Raw genomic sequence first — 18,833 nt, 5'->3', positions numbered from 1 at the left:
AAGTCGCCTCGGTTTGTGATCTACTGATCATTAAAAAATCCCCGATGGGAAGTGCGAAAATTGAATGATATTCGAGTGGTATAGATATTCACTTGATATAATGAACACAACTCGAAAATCAAAATGTCTCTAAATAGATGATTTTTCCGATAACCTACTCCCAGGAGAGCTGAATTCGTTTTTACAATCCCCTTTCATATTGCCCCCAATGAATCTTGTAACCCCTACCTCGATCCACCAACCGATGATCGACTTATTATTTTATAACTGCGTTGAATTTATGTACCATGGTGTCGAAACCAAACCGGTTTTCTACAATTCCGCTAATTTTTCTCGATTATAATTCTTACTATTTTCGTCTATTTTTTTACCTCATGTCGAGCGTGAAAATTGCAGCACAAAGTGGTTTTTCATCGTGTGTTACAAGGCTTCGCGTTCTGAAACAGCAGGCGGTCGACAGTCGCGCTCTTCAACAAATTACTTTCAAAAAGAAAGTGCGCTTGTGCATACGCCTATATCGACACTTGCGACGCAATCTATTAAGCCCGTTTTAACTCGCGTGAGATTGAAATCTGAGACTATATACGGGCACCGCAAGATGGATATTAATGAAATCCTTGCCGTTATTGTATATCAAGGGTGAAATAGATAATATGGACGCATCTTCGGATACTGACATTGACGGAATTCCCGGCTCACCACCTGTAAGAAGAGGTGACATCAGTTTGCCAATAGATCCTCTCGAATCGGCAACTACAATGCTGCGTGCGCCAGGGAGCAGCAGAATGATCGGGTTTTCAGGGCATGCAACTAGCATCAATGAAACGCCACGCGATTCCCATCAGTTAAGAACGCCACCAAGCGGCCCCGCTGGTAATCTATCGTCAGATGATGATTTCAGAGTCGATGTGGAAATCAGTAAAGAGGCTGATGCATTTGTAACAGCTCTGAGTGAATCGGGTCATTCGCCGGCCAGAACTAGGGCAGCCTCGCAGCGCGTGGCGCCATCTTTCGTACGAGGAAATTCCATGAAACAGGACGGGAGGAAAGAGCAACGGCACGCTAAATCGGACAAAGCGACACCGAAATCACCTGCAGTTGCATCGGTGAAAAAATTTTCCATGTCCCTTACCGGCCGAACGTTCGTGCCGCAATCGACCGAAACACTAGACCCACCCTCTCCGTTACCGGGTAAACAGAGGAAGGCGTTATCGGGCTCCGGCCCGGTCAAGCATTATGACGAGAGACCGATCGTACCGAGTGCGTCGTCACCAGTTTCGACGCGGTCTATCATGTCTGCGAGGTCGGCTACGACAAGCGAGGTTCATTTCAAAATTGGAGCAAACTGTTACGACATCGGACATGTTAAAGGTACGTGATAGTTACAGAATGCCGAGGTATGAACTTCATTATCTCACAATCCCAGGTCGTGGGTTATATTATCGTAGGGCCACTCACTAGATTCCTATTTAGGAGAAATGTGCAATTAGAATTTGTAACACTAAAGTCGAAATATACGGCATTATGAAATAACATTGATAGGAAAACATACACGTGACTTTTGCACGATGTACGCCCGACTTTCTTAAAAACGCCCTAAATCATGTCAATCGAATTGGTTCATAAAATCGCCTCAAATGGCCTTGTTTACAATAACACGGCAACTGTGACGGTCGCACTAGATTGTTTGTTCGATTTTTTTTCTTTATGTTCTAATTTCATTACAACGATAAAAGAATGCGATATGATCGAACATGATGAATTGAAGCTTACTTTGAGAAGCTGTCTGTTAGGTTCATCGATACATGTAGAAGAAAGCGATCTGGAAGCATTAACCGGCGCGTTATACCGCACGAAAACTGACGACAAAAACAACATGATCAGGTATTTCTTTCCTTGTGGTGTTTCAACGTATTTTGTTAAAAAACCTTCCAAACTAAACTTGTTTTGTCGTCATGAATATATCAAAAAATAAAATATAGCTACAAAGCAGCGATAATGGTTTTCCAGTCAAGCAACCTCATAACCATGCAAATCATTGTTCAGTTGCTCGGAACTGGCAGCGTGTAAAGCAAATCGGGGGCGCCAGATTTGCTTTACACGCACACTGATAGGAATGCAAGAGTATGATTGATGTATCGGTTTCAGTTACGAAGAGCTACGCGAGAAATTGGAACGGAACCCTGAGCTATTGGAGACACTGGCTGTCAGGTAAAGCAAATTATCGTTTTGATGCAAGAAACATTTTAAAATGCTAAATGCCTGCGCTGAAATGTTAAAATGTTATCGGTGTTGTTTATTTTGTTTTCGTCGTTGTTGCCGTTGATGTTTTTGTATTGTTCATATATTTTGTTGATGAGGTAGTTGTAACTGGTGATATTTTTAACGTTTCTGTTTATATCGTTTTTAATGTTTTGTCGATGTTGAGCTGTCATGTTGCTAGGACTGACGCTGTTGTCAATGTTTTGTTTTTCTATTTCTGTTCATTTGTTTTAGCGCCCCTAGGTGGCTTCGCGATCTGTCAAATGAAAAGAAACCCTACCGCAGCCGGGTGGCTGCCGGATGTCGCTGTTTGACGGTCAGCTATTGTCGTAACAACTGCGGGACCGTTTTATTTTTCTGGCTGTTTTTTCTCGTGAATGCGGCGTTGTCGCTGTGGAATGGAATTGAATACAGGAGTGAGAACTGGTTGGTGATATGCGCCAGAATTTGCGGTATATGAGTACAAATTGTTGACACCTTTAACTAATCCTCCGCTAGCAAGAATCCAAACCTGATGGCATCGAGGCTTCCACTATCCGAACGCCTGAACGAATAGACCCATGCTGTTGTTACACACGATTTCTTTGATGTCATTTTCAGCCAATCAGTAATTCAAGTTCAATTTTTGAATCAGTAATTTAAGTTCAATTTTTGCCTGGTTTATCTATCCATGAAATTGTCGAAAACTCATCATACAATCGGCATTCTGATTGCAGAATAATCTTTCCCTCAAATGTGTTCTCATGCTCATCGGGCAGTGATTCTTTGCAGAAGAATGTAATGATGCCATCAGGTCTGTATTCCTGCCGATAATGATGCTATTAATTAACCTGTGACATCAGGAAGTGTCTTCCATATCTGTTTAACTATCTTTCTCACGGCATCTTAACCATGGCAAAAACACCACCCCACGTCGAACCCAGGTGAATATGTGTATATCTTCAAAAAAACTTCTGCATTTTACGATCCTCTTTTAACAGCTAGAAAACCAACGATCTGGTGTAGATTATTTTGAATATTTTCAACTGTTCTAGCACTAAATGAACATGTATACTACATGTACATAGGTAAACCGCTGAATTTCAACTGCGTTTTCGTTGTGGTGCTCATGTTTAAAAAGACGATAACCTATTTACGTTCATCGCCTCTGAAACCTTACCTACCTCTAGACCAGTGTTTTTATTTCCACCGGGTAGTAGGATGGACAATCACCGCACAAAGTATCATCCACACTGGCGCTCACTTGGCAAATTTCGGTAAGTCATAGTATAGTATTGTATGTATATTTTTCATAATCCAAACATACAATGGGATATTTGGATAGATTTTAAGTGCATTATGTGGTTTTGGGGGATCCAGTGGTAGCCAGCTGGCTGTATTTGTCATTGTTGTCTTTAATGTTGTTCTTGTGTCATTCCGTTCTTGTATGATTATGAATCAAGTATGAGACTCAATGAGTTTATTCGTAAGCCAACCAGCTGACCCTGCTTATAAAAAGCGAACACATCTATGAAAGTGCCATCTTAGAATTTTAAGAGATGTTTAGATTTATCAAATTTTTCAAACCGTAACGTTTCTTTTTTTTCATTTGATAATGCATTTCTACGATCGCTTTTCCGGGAATTTTTCGAAGTGGGGCTTACCATTTATCTAAGTTGACACGGATTTGAGGTTTTATTGATTGAGTTAGTAATTAACTATTTATAATGAAGTCAATCAGACTGTTTCCATCACAATTATACAAATAATACAGCTTTGAAATGTTTTTTTTTTTAGAAGCTCAAGTAAACTAAGCGTGCTTGTTTATTTTCATTTTAGCGATTGTAACGTCATTGGATGAGCACTTTACGTATTACGACTACTTACTGACGACCAAACCGGGTCTGGGTTGGGTTTACGGCACTGCTTCGATCACCGGTCTCGCACTGTTAGCTTTACTGGCGCTGATCGTTACGTGTGCTTTACCGTGCGTGCGCGGCCGTGGTCGATTTCAGGTAATAAATACACGCGAATTGCACGAGGATTCAAAATGCTGGACATATAAAGTCGATCGTGAGTCCTTAAGCCAATGTTTGAAACGATGATAAGAGCATAACGTTAGTTTAAGAATCAACCTGCTGCCTAATCACCGTTCGTTTATCACCATTCGACCACCCTCGCTTGTTTTGATTGCCGCCCTCTGAAGCTCACGCCAACACAGACCCTGGCTGCAAACTCTTCATTGGTCTATCACATCGCCCACGATTTCTTTGGCGGACAGGTTCCCGGTCAGCGCCCTCCAGTCTATATACATCTAGTCAATCCGATCAGATCGGCGATCAAACCCTGGCAGCGAGGAGGCATCCGATTAGTTTTAACCACCCAAACTAATATTAACGATGTGTTCCACGCGTCATACGAAAGGCTACATTTCTCAGTCGAAATGAAATACCAGGCATGAATGCACTTTTTCAACACGCTTTCAAAAATTGAATAAAGCCTTCCCATTTGTTCAAGACCTCACCTGGGGAATTTTCCAATTCAGCGACAGTAGAAGTTTAATAAGTAGGTGTACTTATTCTTTCACACTTCACTCCATACATTCGAATGTCGGGCGGGGTAGATCCGAGCAGCAGATTGACGCAGTAAAAATGCTCTTACAAGACAAAGTACAAATATAGATATGTTTGAATTTATTTTCTCATTCAGTTGTTTTTTTGGACTCACTTCTTACACTGGCCGTTCATGGTAGTGAATGTGCTGCACGCACCGGACTTTTGGAAATGGTTCATCGTGCCGGGAGTCTACTATTTGATAGAGTATGTGATAGGCATGCGGCCGTGTAGAACCAAGCAGTGGCGACGGGGCCGCACCAGCAACGCATTCGTTACGCAGGCGCGCATTCTGCCGTCCGGGGTAAATACTAAAATATCTTATCAGAATTCGGGCTAACAAAGTATACAAGCTTGACGGGTTATATCATACCATAAACCCTGATGAAAGGAGTTGTATACATTAAGCGAATAGTATTACTTTGCCCATTTTGTTGAAGGCCAATCCAATTCAATGCAACGTCTTTTTGTATAGAAAATATAACAGATCAACTCTATACAGGCCAGAAAGAGGCAGCATAACGCTGTAAAAAAATCCTTTTTTATCATTCCACCCCCACTTACTCTGCAACTCATTCGTCTAACCCATCAAGTATTAGGAAATAAATAATAATATTTATATTGGGAAATTAATCAATAAGATTCAATTAAAGAAAAAGTGTAACAGCAGCTACGTTTTGGGAAATTAATCAATAAGATTCAATTAAAGAAAAAGTGTTATAGCAGCTACGTATTATTTTAAACGGTAGCTGAACCCTATCGTCGTTGAATTATGGTTGAACCCGAATTAGAATTATATTTATTTAAACTCAATACAACCTTAGTTTTGGGTTCAAATGAATATAATTCTAATACGGGTTCAACCATAATTCAACGACGATAGGGTTCAAGCACCCTTTTAAAATAATACGTAGCTGCTGTTACACTTTTCCTTTAATTGAATCTTATTGATTAACTATCCAATATAAATATTATTATTTATGTCCTAATACAAGGTTTATTTAAAAAACAAGGGAATAGCGTATCATGTACCAGGATAAATGTTGTGGAAACAACAGATAACTTAGTCTTACTCAGTTTGTGTTCAATCGTCTAGTTCCACTTCATCGAAGGATGGCGAGTGTAAGCTTGTTGTTAAAGCGATTTCCACGCTATTAATGAATTGCCCATGGACAAAGTGTGGTTTACCTTGAAAGCTAGAGGTTGTTTGGGGTAAGGCCATTGTTTGAAAAATCTTTTTAATTCGTGACTTCAAAGTTCTCCAACTCTAAATATTGTATTTTATCTTAGGATTATTGTGTAGTCAAATAAGACCAAAGATATACATTTGTTTATGGTCGACGTCCAAAATTCCGTAGGGTACAGGTAGGCGCGGCAGGGAAACTATTTTATATTTTCAAAGAAATATTTTTCATAATATGAAAAATTATTCAAATAAAATTCATATGATGTCACATATCAGAGGGTGGCTGAATGTATGGCCGCGGAAGCTCAAATACCGGTGCAGTAAGAAATCGGCGTATTAGATTTTAAATCCCGGAATTTACCACTACAATATTCAGACCTATACCTATAGTTTGCTGCTTAGTATTTTCAGGTCACACGAAATTACAATTTATTACAAATTCTATCAAATAGAACACAGCGCTCATCTGCTGATGAAATGTCAAACGCGCCAGCAAGCAGCGTTACAGTATCACTATATAGTAGTGTATACTGTACGCGCGTGTGTTAGTGTGCAACAGTCTAATGATTTCCGCGCGCACGTGGAAGCCTTGTATAAGTGAATGTTCGCTTACACTTCAATGTAAATCAAATCAATCACCTGGTATTAAAATGAAACAATACCTATGGCGGATAATAATTACATTCTCACCAGCAATGAGCATTTGAAATTCGCACACGTATACGGCACCTAGTCCAATGAAACGTTCGCCATTCTATGGCTTTCCCATAATTATTTTAGTAGCGCCAGAATTCCTCGCGTATCCGAAAAACAGCCAATCACATTCGCTCGTAGAGACAACGCCCCCAATCGAGGTCATTTCAATTTTATACGCGAGAGCTAAGAATTTTCCCGGCAAAACAGTTTTTCGTAGAATTTTAACAATGTTGACCATGTCGTTGACCATGTCATCGACGGAGGTTCGCCATGTCTTCAATTGCATCGATTATACGTCGTTTAAGCCAAGAACCAATGAAACAAATGCTCACATGAGAAAAGTAGCACGATTTTACATGAATTGGCTCAATGCCAACTTCATATCGCTGACAAAGGTAAACCAAAAATGTCGAACCGTAACGATTTTCAACCGGTTTCAGAAGAAATATATCAATTTAAATTTAAAACGGCGGTGTTGATAAAATGTATTGAGGCTTAGGCCTTTTCCATGTTTTGCAGAAATAGAAATATGATTTCCCCCTCCATTGTCTATTCACCTCAAGAATCGTGAATTTGGATCGGTTCATGGCATATTTATCCACGTGGTTCCATTTTCACCCGACAGGTAACGCACTTGGTGCTTTCAAGACCGGACGCGTTCGACTTCGAGGCAGGAGATTATGTATTCATTAAGATACCGACGATCGCTGCTCACGAGTGGCATGCGTTTACAATCAGCAGTAATCCGCAACAAACAGGTTTCCAATCATTCCATTATGTCAGGTCCTAAAGGTTGACTTCAATTTAATCACTTCAGAAATGTCTTGACAACCGGCCCTAGATCTCTGATATCTGTTTGAAATGTATTCAAAATAATATCATATGGCGAAGCCATTTTTGAAAGAGATTTTTTCTTTTTACCAAGATTCTCTTTGGGTTCACATACGAAGCCAAGGACCGTGGACTGATGCCGTGTACAAATACTTCAACAAATTCTACGACGATGCAGTAGCCAAGAGTTCAACTTTTGCATGTACGTATGTGTACTACCGGTTTTACATAGTACTGTATATAAGCTTTAAAACAACATTTTACTAAAACATCCTTTCAGGAACTGGCCTACGAAATAACGAAACTACGAAATGCGAAACGAAATTACGAGAAATGTTTATTTCTTTTGCGAGTAATTCTGAAGTACGAAACGAAATACGAACCGAAAATGGTCAAATTTCAAACGCGACCATACTATAGTCAAAGCTCGTTATAACGCCACGGGACTGTTAAATGATCTTTGGAAAGTATTCGCTTTAAGGAGCCAGAAAGTCACCTGATCAGCTTAAATCTAAAATGAGGGTTTCCAGGAAACCAATAATGAAATCAAAGCCAAAAATGAGTCATTGTTTCTCGACAGCGGACGGGTCATTTAGTAAATTCCAGTAAAATGTTTTGATCTGTTCATTTATATAGCTGCTGGGTCTCTTATTTTATGCCTGATCATGGTTTCAAAAAACATTAATGTACAGGGCAGATAGGCCGCCGTCCGGGTCACCATTTAAGCTCAGCAGAGTGAAGAAACAATGTATCATTTTCAGCCTCAACACTGCAGGATACGTTGTAAAGCACACTTCGTTCTCTAACCTGGAATTCATTAATCGGTCCCTTCAAGTTGTATACGAGCAGGCGCAGATCATTCTCTCAGGGAATCGAACCTGATGATATCGCTAAACTCGGCCACGGCGCGGAACCCTGCTACACTAGACCGGGTGCGTATGTTTAAGCCAGCTCCGAGAGTCCGATGCCGTAGCGAAAAAAAATTACAATTTTGTTTCGCATTTCAATTCATACATTAGCAGGACACGCGAAAGAATGGCAATTTCGTTTCGCAGTTAAGCACTACGTAATGTATTTCTTTTTTTACTTTTTTTAGCTTTTCGTAATTCTGTTTTATATTTCGTAAGTTCCGTAAAATATTTCGTAATTTCGTCGTTTCGTACTTTAGAAGTACCCCCACCAGTTTGATGTACTTAAACACTGGCTAACTAACCTTTCAGCTGAGCTTGGACACGATATATCAAATATACTACATTTTAACAATATTGAAAAACCTTTCAGTATCAGAGCTGTGGCATTTAAACACAGTCTGGTTAACATTAAAACAAATTAAATAAATGACCCTTCTACCGTAGTGTTCAACACTGGTGATAATTGATTGGAACAACCTTTTAGTAACTTACCCCTATACCGTAAAATCTAGACACTAGTTAAGAACAAATCTATTGATAACTGACCACCATACCGTCGCATTTGAGCACTCCTGGTTAATATGGGACAACTGATTCGTAAATGACCGATGAACCGAGGTATTTGAACACTTGTTATTATCGAACTACCTTTCAGTAACTGGCTCATGCGCCGTGTTATTTAAAGGCCCATTGGGGTGAGCAATGGTTAACCGGGTGGTAAGCACATGAGATGGGCCATCCCACTAGTTCATTATGTTTATAATGTTTACAGTGGGTAAGGGTGGCTCACAACAGTAAATGTAAGTCTCAGCGTAAAATCTGACAAATTCATGAACATTTTTAAGTTCTGAAGTAATTCTAAATGGTCCAGTCTCATTTGGGGATTAACATCTGAAGCTTAGTAATGTTTTCTGCAAGAAAAGGACCAAGATTAAAATTTAAAAAAAAAGAATTTAGAGAAATTTGGAAATTTTTAAAATGATCAAGTTTCCATCCGATTTTGATGAAATTTGGACGTAGCACTGAAGGTAGATAGCTTAATAAGTGTATGGTAGTTCAAACTGATTCATTGCTCAGGAAAAAGTGATATTTTGTTTAATGTGTATTAATGTCCTAGATTATCGTGTTACTGTTACTGTTACTGAACCGCGAAAGCTACACTGATTCACTATTTCAATTCAAATTCAATTTATTTCATACGGAAGCATGTTTTAAGAATATTAGCAAAATAGAACAAAAGTAAAATTGAGAAGGCTTTCTTATGAGGGCTTAGCAAAGGCAAAAAGGCCGCTATAGCAAGCACCCTGAAAACGAAAAAAAGAAAGAGAGAGAGACACAAAGCAAAAATAGAAAAGACAATTAAAGAAATAATGAGGATGAGTTTAGCGAAGAGAGTGATATAAGAACAATAAACCATTTTACAGTTGCTAGCCGCCATTTTGTTAGGGTACTTTTGTCCCGTATTGTTGGGTCATTTTTTCTCTTTTTTAAAAACTATCCGTGATGTGTGTTGTATCATATTTCATCTATCCATGGATGGATTTTGACAGTTTCAGCAACATTCAAACCGCATAAACCTCTAGTTTTCAGTTATGTAAAAATCATTTTTTAAATTTGCAACAATGCGACATGAGAGCGATATAAAAATATGCGGTCAGTTTTTTCCGTGCGCATAAAATACACTTGTTTGTTTAATATTCAATTTTAGATCGCGGACGTTTATCGTCAAGCATTCGATCTCAACCAATTAACGCCAGGTGGCGTCCATCGCAGCTGCACTTCACTGTAGCTCGTGACACTGGTCCTCTCGTTGCACAGAGAATCAAGGATATGGATACCTGTCTACCGGTAAGTATCGGGATCAAAAATCAAACAAAGGGGATTTCGATTTCGATACAAACTATATTCAGTATCGAGTGACAAGCGGGTTCGAGTCCTGCTGACCGAACCGTACGAGAGGTCAGTACTTGGAAACTGTGGACTGAACGACTTCTAGTAAGATGAACCTAAACAGCAACACAACCATCTTAGTTCTATAGCCAATTTGAGCTCGGGTCACGGTCAATGGTCACGGCCTTGACTGATGACTGTGGAAAGGGGACCTGTTTCTTCGACATCGTTAAATGACCTATTTAAGCGTAGCTGATATTTTTTGTCTATTTACTAAGGTTTGTATCGATGGCCCGTACGCTGGCGGATCCAGTCGGGAGATACTTCAAACCGAACACGCGGTAATAATCAGCTGCGGTATAGGCGTCACTCCATACGCTGCCGTCCTACAGAACATCCTGTCCATTTACAACGCGTGCATGCACCAGTGCCCGAATTGTGAACATAGCTGGACTGAATCGTGCGATCCTCATATAATGAGACTCAGAAAGGTAACGTACTAGACGTTGTCATGGGAGAGCTGCCTTCAGAGTTTGGTGAAAGTGCCATTTTTCAAATTTTCAACGTCCGAAAGTTTACGCCCGCAAATTTTGGGTCCAGTACGTTGTCCGGCAGGTCCGTATATCACACAAAATGGCGTAGTTGCCGTTTGTCGGTTCGTTGACGCATCAACGTCAACAGAAATCAATAAAATGCCATCATGAAAGCGATATAGGATATAGAAGCAGACCAATTTGCATCAGCACACATCCAAGTTTTGCAAGATTAGTGGTTTTTTGGTAAGTGTTAGGTTTAATCTTTATTCCCGGTCGATTTCATCGGCAATATACCAGTAGTCTGCGCCCACTCCTTTTGCAGCGATGATGAAACGCTTCTACTCTTGACAATGATCGACCCTTTTTCATTGTTGGGCCCTTTTTCGGTTGTCCCTTTTCGCTAGTGTATGGCCCTTTTTACCTTACCTACATTAAGGTGAGGGCAATATCGACAAATTCAAGTTCTTGAAATACTTGTTTGTTGGCGCTAGAAAGAACCGGAAATTGGAAACTACATCCGCCATGTTCTAGTTCATTTGCAACGAAAATCTCTCGCTTCAAGTTTTCAATGAGCAATATTTTACTTATTTTACATCGTCACGCGTAATCCTTTAAATATGATATCCTACCGCTATGTTTGATACGATAAAACCTCACTGCAAAGGCTAGAAATTCTCTATTAATGTCCTAGAATTATACAAAAACATTTTGCAACAGCTGACGATGTAAAGACAGGTTGCCAGGTATCACATGGTGGCACCACTTGGCGGCCCGATTGTTGGTTCGAGTCCTGGTACTTTTCACATTTTTATTATGAATCTACGAGTGTAATCCTTCTAAAATCAATTTTATTTCAAAATATTATTTCATATTTATCAATGTAGCCTGCAATAAACTCCCCTTAGAGTCTTGAACTCCACAACAAAGTGATGTCACCCGGCACCAGTCTTTACTTCCGTTAGCTGCTTCGAGCGTCACCGCAAAATTTGTGTTTTTATAATTTTTTTTACATCTTTAGTGATATTTAGCGTTCGAAGTGAGGTTTTATCGAATTGAACACATTTTCAGGGTATCATACTTAAAGGATATCGCGTGACGAAGTATAGTAAGTGAAATATCGCTAACTAAAAACTTGAAACAAGAGATTTTTATTTCAAATAGCAAAAACATTGCGGATTTAGGTTCTAATTTCCGGTTCTGACTATCGCCATCAAACACGAAATGCCAGAACTTGAATTTGTCCATATCCCGTATTGCAAATCATCATTATATCATCGTATTTCATCATCAGGCCTACTAAATTTTGCTGAATTTCTCATTGATCCACAAAACCTTATTGCCCTTTCCAGTATTAGTTGGTTCCCTTTCATGTGTGCCTCTTTTCACTGTGCAAGATGATTTGCAAATAATCTTCACGTATTTTTCCAAGCCCCATTCCACACATGGTTCCCACAGAACAGGGAAATTTGGAAAAACTTGGGAATTTTGAAATAATTATTCCCGGGTTGGAAATATTTGGGAATTTGAAAAATATTCCTCAAAACAGAAAAATATTTGGGAAATTCATTTCATTTCACGTATTGCATTTGCCAAGGGCAACTTTCTTCAGCGATTTCCCTCGGGAATCACCTTTATCGACCAGTCACCACTAAAATGTTGACTGTATGGAGTACGTCGATATACGTTCATTTCCATTTGGGAAAATTGAAAAATCACCCATGAAATACTTGGGAATTTTGAATTCATATAACTGTGGGAACCATGTCCACACCTTACATTGCATGAAATATGTGACTTGAATTATGATTATCTTACAATGTGGATTGTTCTCATACAATAAATAATAAGGAACCACAAAAGTCAACGCTTTTATTTGAGAATCATTGCACGAATTATATAAAAAAGATTATTTCGCTTTTCTTCCATTTATTTGCTTTTCTTAGAACAACAGAGCCAATAACTCTTGCCTGTGTCATAGCTTTCTCTTATCGGAACTTATCGTCTGTAGCGTTCCCTCAATCTATTGTAGATAATGAAAGTAACAGTGCAATGGGGCCAGAAAATATAGAACAATCCTTGTCGTTATCGCCAGCCTTGGAACCGCAGAACATCATCCTATCTATCTACAGTAACAGTAGGGGAAAATGGTGACGGACCAGTTCTTTAATCAAATGGACTGTTGAATGATAATAGTGCTGCACCACCATCAGAGCCATCGGTACTTCAAGTCATAAAGAAGTTAATCCGGATTCAGTGGCTGGAGCAAAATAAGAATATCGTGGCGAAATGAAATGATACGTGTTATTTGGCAAAGATGTCATTCACAAAGATATCATCAAGGAGGTTCAAGCCGTTAAATATTTCAAAAACGTGGCTCACGAAGTTGAATTGAATAACTTAGAACAGATGCCCCTTTGCGTGCGATTCATTGGTTGTGAGTTAACCATTCGAGAAGAGTTTCTTGACTTCGTGCGACTGCAGCAAAGCATTGGACAATACATTGGCAATGCAATTGTTGATCAGATAGAGACATAATGGTCTAGGCATCAAAAACATCCGCGGTCAGGTGTATGATTGGGCAACCAATGCCAAGCTCACGTGTTGGTGTGCAGAAACGAATCGAGGATCATGCAGCATGGCTGTATACATCCATTGCGCATCTCACTCATTGAACCTTGTAATCGCGCAAAGCTGTAAATTGCCTATGGTCCGAAACGTGTTATATAAGTTGACAGAGGTATACTTGTTCTTTAGGAACAGCCCAAGGAGAACTACGCTGTTAAGTAACATTGTGTCTGTGGAAATGATAGGCATACATGAATCAAAACGCAAAGCATTGTTGGACATGTGCAAGAAAAGATGGACAGCCCGGCACAATTCCTTCAAACACTTCTATCAAGCATACACCTACATAGTGAAATGTCCCCAAAATCATGAATCGGAACACAACAACGACAAAGATAAAGGCTATTACGAAGACCTGCTGTATGGCTGGGATACTGGTTACTCATGTAAAGCGTCATCAGGGCTGTTACGCACTACCAGTTTATTATCACATTCCTGACTTTATACCAGACATTATCCCATTTTGCAGGCATCGCCGTCCAAAAGGAATCACTTCATATAATAGAAGCATATTCAAAGATAAATGATACCAAATCAACGTATGATGATTCAAACAAAGACAAGAAGGTATACGACGTAAGTGTCAGCATGGCTGAAACGGTTGAGATGTTATGAACGGTTAGAACAGCAGGACCACGCATTAGTGCACGTCAACACACAGAGAGAAAATATTCCTTCGGAATCTGTTGAATACTTGAGAAAAAACTTGGCGAAACCATACATCGACCATGTAATCGATGAGCTAGATTCTCAGTTTTCTGAACTAATCGATAAGCAGTTAGTTGAAATTTCATGTTGTAAAATAAAAGTAGATAGTTTAAAACGTCCAAAGGAGCAATGTGTGAATTTGAAAATCGGCCTGTACGCGATAATTCACAGCATAGACATTAGCTCTGCAACTACAGATAGTTTGTTAAAGTATTCCTTTAGCAAACACTATCCCTAAACCATGTATATTATTGTGACATTAACAAAAATGAATCGTCAAAACTGTGGAAACTTATCATTGGTATATATTCTTGACGTCTTCTTGCATTTCTTGGAGATAGAAAGACTTCAGACTAGGATCCTTAAAATATCCTGCAGCAGATTACTGTAGTTGTGGTAAAGATTGCAGGAAATTGGTTGAAGATAGGAAATCAAGACCCCTTATATTATTATTCGTTATCTAAATAAACATGAATTATATATAATGTAACATACATCATCTACCTCTCATTTAATGTGTTCCGTGTAGCATATCTCGTAAGTTTTAGATAAAGAAAACCAGCTGGGAGTCGTCTACAGCACTGTAACAAGGGAAACGCACGCCATCCCATCTTTCAGTATCGATCCATTATTGGCGTGCAAAAATGTATCCGCGAATGGAAACTAAAAGCCATGAATATCGTCATTACAGGTGGATTTCATTTGGATAAATCGTGACCAGCACTGTTTTGAGTGGTTTATTTCGATTTTGACGCAGCTAGAACTCGATCAGGCTGATATCAATGCTCGACATTTCGCCAACGAAGGTAAATTGTCAAGTATTTTCTTCGAATCGGGTCCCCTAAGTATAATAAACGGCGAAATTACGAAATACGAAGCGAAATTCGAAACGAAATGTTATTTTTTGCGATTAGTGCTAAAGTACGAAACGAAATGGTCATATTTCAAACACGACCATACTTTAGTCAAAGCTCGGTATAACGCCACGGGACTGCCAAAAGATAGGCAGTACGGTAAGTATTCAAGAATTTATGTTTTTAAACTGGAAGGTTTTTAGCCTATTGATATTTTGAGACGGTCCCAAAGTTCATATGATAATTATATAAAGGAAAACGTATGGTTGGTCGTTGTTTTCATTGCCTTCATCGTGGATCAAACAACATGATTCGCTTTGAGGAACTAGAAGGTCACCTGATCAGCGTAAATTCAAGTAATTGAGTTTCCAGGAAACTGATGTATGCCTGGTCATGGTTTAAAAAAGTAATGTACAGACCAGATAGGTGGCCGACGGGCCAATTAAGCTCAGTAGAGCGGAGTAACGAGGTATCATTTTTAGCCTAAACACTGCAGGATATTTTTTATAGAACACTTCGATCTCTAACCAGTAATTAATTATTCGCTTATTTCAAGTTATATACAAGCATGTACAGATCTCTCTCCCACGGCAGGGATTCGAACCTGATGATATCGCTTATCTCGGCCACGGCGCGGAACCCTGCCACACTAATAGACCGGGTGCGTATGTTTAAGCCAGCGCCACCAGTCCGCTGCTGTAGCAAAAAACAATTTGGTTTCGTATTTCATTTCCCGCTTTAGCAAGACCCGCGAAAGAATGGCCAATCGTTTTGTATTTTAGCATTGCGTTACGTAATTCGTTTTGTACTTAAGCATCTCGTCATTTCGTATCATATTTCGTTTCATATTTCGTAATTCCCTCGTGTCTTACTTTAGAAGTACCCTTCGAATCCGAGATTTAAGGATAGACTCACTCGCCATATTCAGAAGGTCATCAGATAGTGTCTTCATTGAATGTCTCGTTAATTGGCGGATGCTGACCATCACTGGTTATCAATTAGGCGTATGATTACAGTAATCGGTAACAGGGCTTTCGATTCCAATCCAAAGTAATCTATTTTAAGTTGAATAATAGTTTTTACAATATGCACTCATCGATTTGATGGTGATCCACAGGGCCATTGTTCTTTATTATATAACCGTAGAAGGACACGGAAGAGTTGAAAGGACATATCTATGATAAAGAACCCACATCGTGTAATAATTTCATGAACAAAATGTTAGTAGGAATTTTATTTCTGATTCTAATCAAAGAACATCCTCGGTTCATGACGTTCCATGCAGTCTAGTTGAGTGTATTTTCATGTTGTCTGAATTCATTTCTCCCCTATGGAATAGATAGAGGCGATCGGTTTCTGGAGATTCAACTCTTCATGACGAAATCGATGGATGCCAATTCCATGAAGGCTATCGGCTTACAGATGGCACTTGACGTGTTGCAAGAGAAAAGTGAGAGTGATGTTATCAAAAGATTGAATACGAGAATCCAACCGGGTCGACCACACTGGGACGAGGTAAGCAGTCTAGTGCCGTCTTGATCAGAAAAGAATTGATTAGTCACTAGACTAAGAAGATCCAATAGAATTATAACTAGTTTCAGGCTCACCGTCTCAATGACTACGAAGATCCAATCGAATCATGATTAATTTGTTAAAGCCTATCTGCCTCCAATAAGCCCAGAGTAAACATAACAGTCTAATGACAAAGGTTTTCTCTAAATAGATAACTCACCATGTACTTATAGCGGATGCACAGCATCGCGGTCGCAACGTTGCTGTTATTGCGCACCGAGCGAAACCGACACCGTAATAGGGTTACAACCACATGCTTAAAATCCTGTTCTGATTATCATGTATTCATCTATGGTTGGTAGTGATTGACATTTAACGAGATTAGATACGATTGAGAGGCAATTTTTTGCAAAAGCGTTAAATGGAAAGGCCGTTGGCAGATTATGTATTGCATTCACATTAGTTTTGGCTGACAGGTTTAAAGACATAATTTTCAATTCGTCGAGTGGGGTTAGAACTGAAAACACAACTAACACGCGATTTTATATTTGCCATTTTGATATTTATAAGGGAGCCTTTTATTCTGAATGACCACAGCAATTCAGTAAAATGAGGATGAATGAACTTACTTTATGTTTCCTTTTAAACCATTTTCTTTAAATTGTTTCTATATATATTATGTTTTCTTTCTTGATATTCAGCTATTTAGGAAAATCAGCCAGGAGAACAAGGGCGCGGTGAAGGTTTTCATGTGCGCCAAACCATCGATTTCACACCGCGTCAAACAGCATTGCCGCGCTTACGGCTTCACCTTCATACAAGAGAACTTCTAGCAAAACCATGAACTTGAACTGCTGACATCTATTGCTGACCGCCGACGAAGGATCTCGTTGTCTTTTACCCAACTGCAAGACGAATGAAATACCACATGCATCAATGCCATTTGTGTGATGCAACGAGTCAGGGCTATCTACCCGACGGGGTCAAAAAAAGTTATATCTCTATTTAATCAGATCTCTTTTAAATATTTTCTAGTAAAGTATGATGGAGCTAATATTAATCCTCCTGCGACTAAATAATGCTTTAAGTCACTACTTCCGGTTGGGACGAAATCATTCATTTATTTAAGACAAAAATTAAAAGATTAATAAGTAATTTGAAATAACTTATTTTGAATATTTTAGTTTTATAAATTTGAGATGAAATTTATTTTAAAGTTGGATTACTTGAGTTATGTATGATATTTTGATTTAAGATGGTGTGATTTATTGCTTCGAGTATAATATTTTCCACAATTACATAAAACGTTTTCATTAGGATTATATTTCTTTTTAGGTGTATCAATTTTATTGTCTAAATTACATTGAATTCTCACATCTTTAAATGATTTTTCATTTGGAATGTCTGGGAAAAATCTTTTTTCTTCTACTCTGAAAAACATAACTCATAGTACTCTATGGAGGGGCAATAACGTACTGATGACCGGTCACAATCCTCTCCTTAGTCGTATATTAATAAAAGCGATAATCGGTCCCTGGCGAGAGAACGTGTCCGTGCACAAACCCAAGAAAAACTAGAATACCGGAAATTTTGAATGAATATAATGATAATAAAACAAGTTTATTTACCTTGATAACTACTAGTTAGAACAGAATCCAGATCCTAGCTCTTAAGATGATTCCTAGCCTACATTCCTGTTGGTAACCGTGTTCCCGAACCAAACTCTCTAAACAAGATCTTGAATATAATCCTCCCAATCGATCTCTGTCCAGTGTCTATCGAGTGACTGCTCTCCCAAGACTGCGGGTCCGTTTTATAGAAAGAATCGGCATTCTTAAAATACCGACTCTCCCACTCGACTTTTGGCAAGGAGCAGCAACCTAACTGCCATGACTGTTTTGGTCATGTAGAATGTAGATGCGCTGATCCAAAATTATTTGGCAAACTGATTTGCTAAACTAACTTTTTCCTTCCAACCCTCTTGTCATGACGCAGAATGATTTACTCACTCCTTGCTTATCATCGTTGAGAGAACAGCCATTTTCTGCGAATTACCAACAGACGTAAACAACAAGAGAAACTTTAGAGAGCTAGTATTATCATTTAACACAAATTAATTTTCCTAAAAATTTAGCGATTATAGAGACTTTGTTCTTAATTAACATCCAGAATACTCAAATTAAATAGTTTCGAAACTTAAGTATTCGTCTCAAATTACGGTACAAACTCAT

At 39.0% G+C, this 18,833-nt stretch overlaps 1 protein-coding gene across 1 annotated transcript; it reads left to right on the top strand.

The window, feature by feature from the left end:
* Nucleotides 1–653: 653 nt before the first annotated feature.
* LOC141910520 (NADPH oxidase 5-like) lies at nucleotides 654–17,435 on the top strand. The gene is made up of 14 exons (XM_074801214.1): nucleotides 654–1,371; nucleotides 1,737–1,884; nucleotides 2,149–2,211; nucleotides 2,497–2,678; nucleotides 3,330–3,518; nucleotides 4,081–4,256; nucleotides 4,951–5,157; nucleotides 7,361–7,493; nucleotides 7,661–7,768; nucleotides 10,186–10,325; nucleotides 10,646–10,858; nucleotides 14,928–15,042; nucleotides 16,430–16,605; nucleotides 17,304–17,435. Exons 1-14 carry the CDS (start codon nucleotides 654–656, stop codon nucleotides 17,433–17,435), a joined length of 2,700 nt encoding a protein of 899 aa, XP_074657315.1.
* Nucleotides 17,436–18,833: the final 1,398 nt, after the last annotated feature.

Source organism: Tubulanus polymorphus, chromosome 9, assembly GCF_964204645.1.
Source record: "Tubulanus polymorphus chromosome 9, tnTubPoly1.2, whole genome shotgun sequence".
Lineage (NCBI taxonomy): Eukaryota > Metazoa > Nemertea > Palaeonemertea > Tubulaniformes > Tubulanidae > Tubulanus > Tubulanus polymorphus.
The sequence above is the reverse complement of the archived record's forward strand: the minus strand, read 5'-3'. Positions and strand labels throughout refer to the sequence as shown.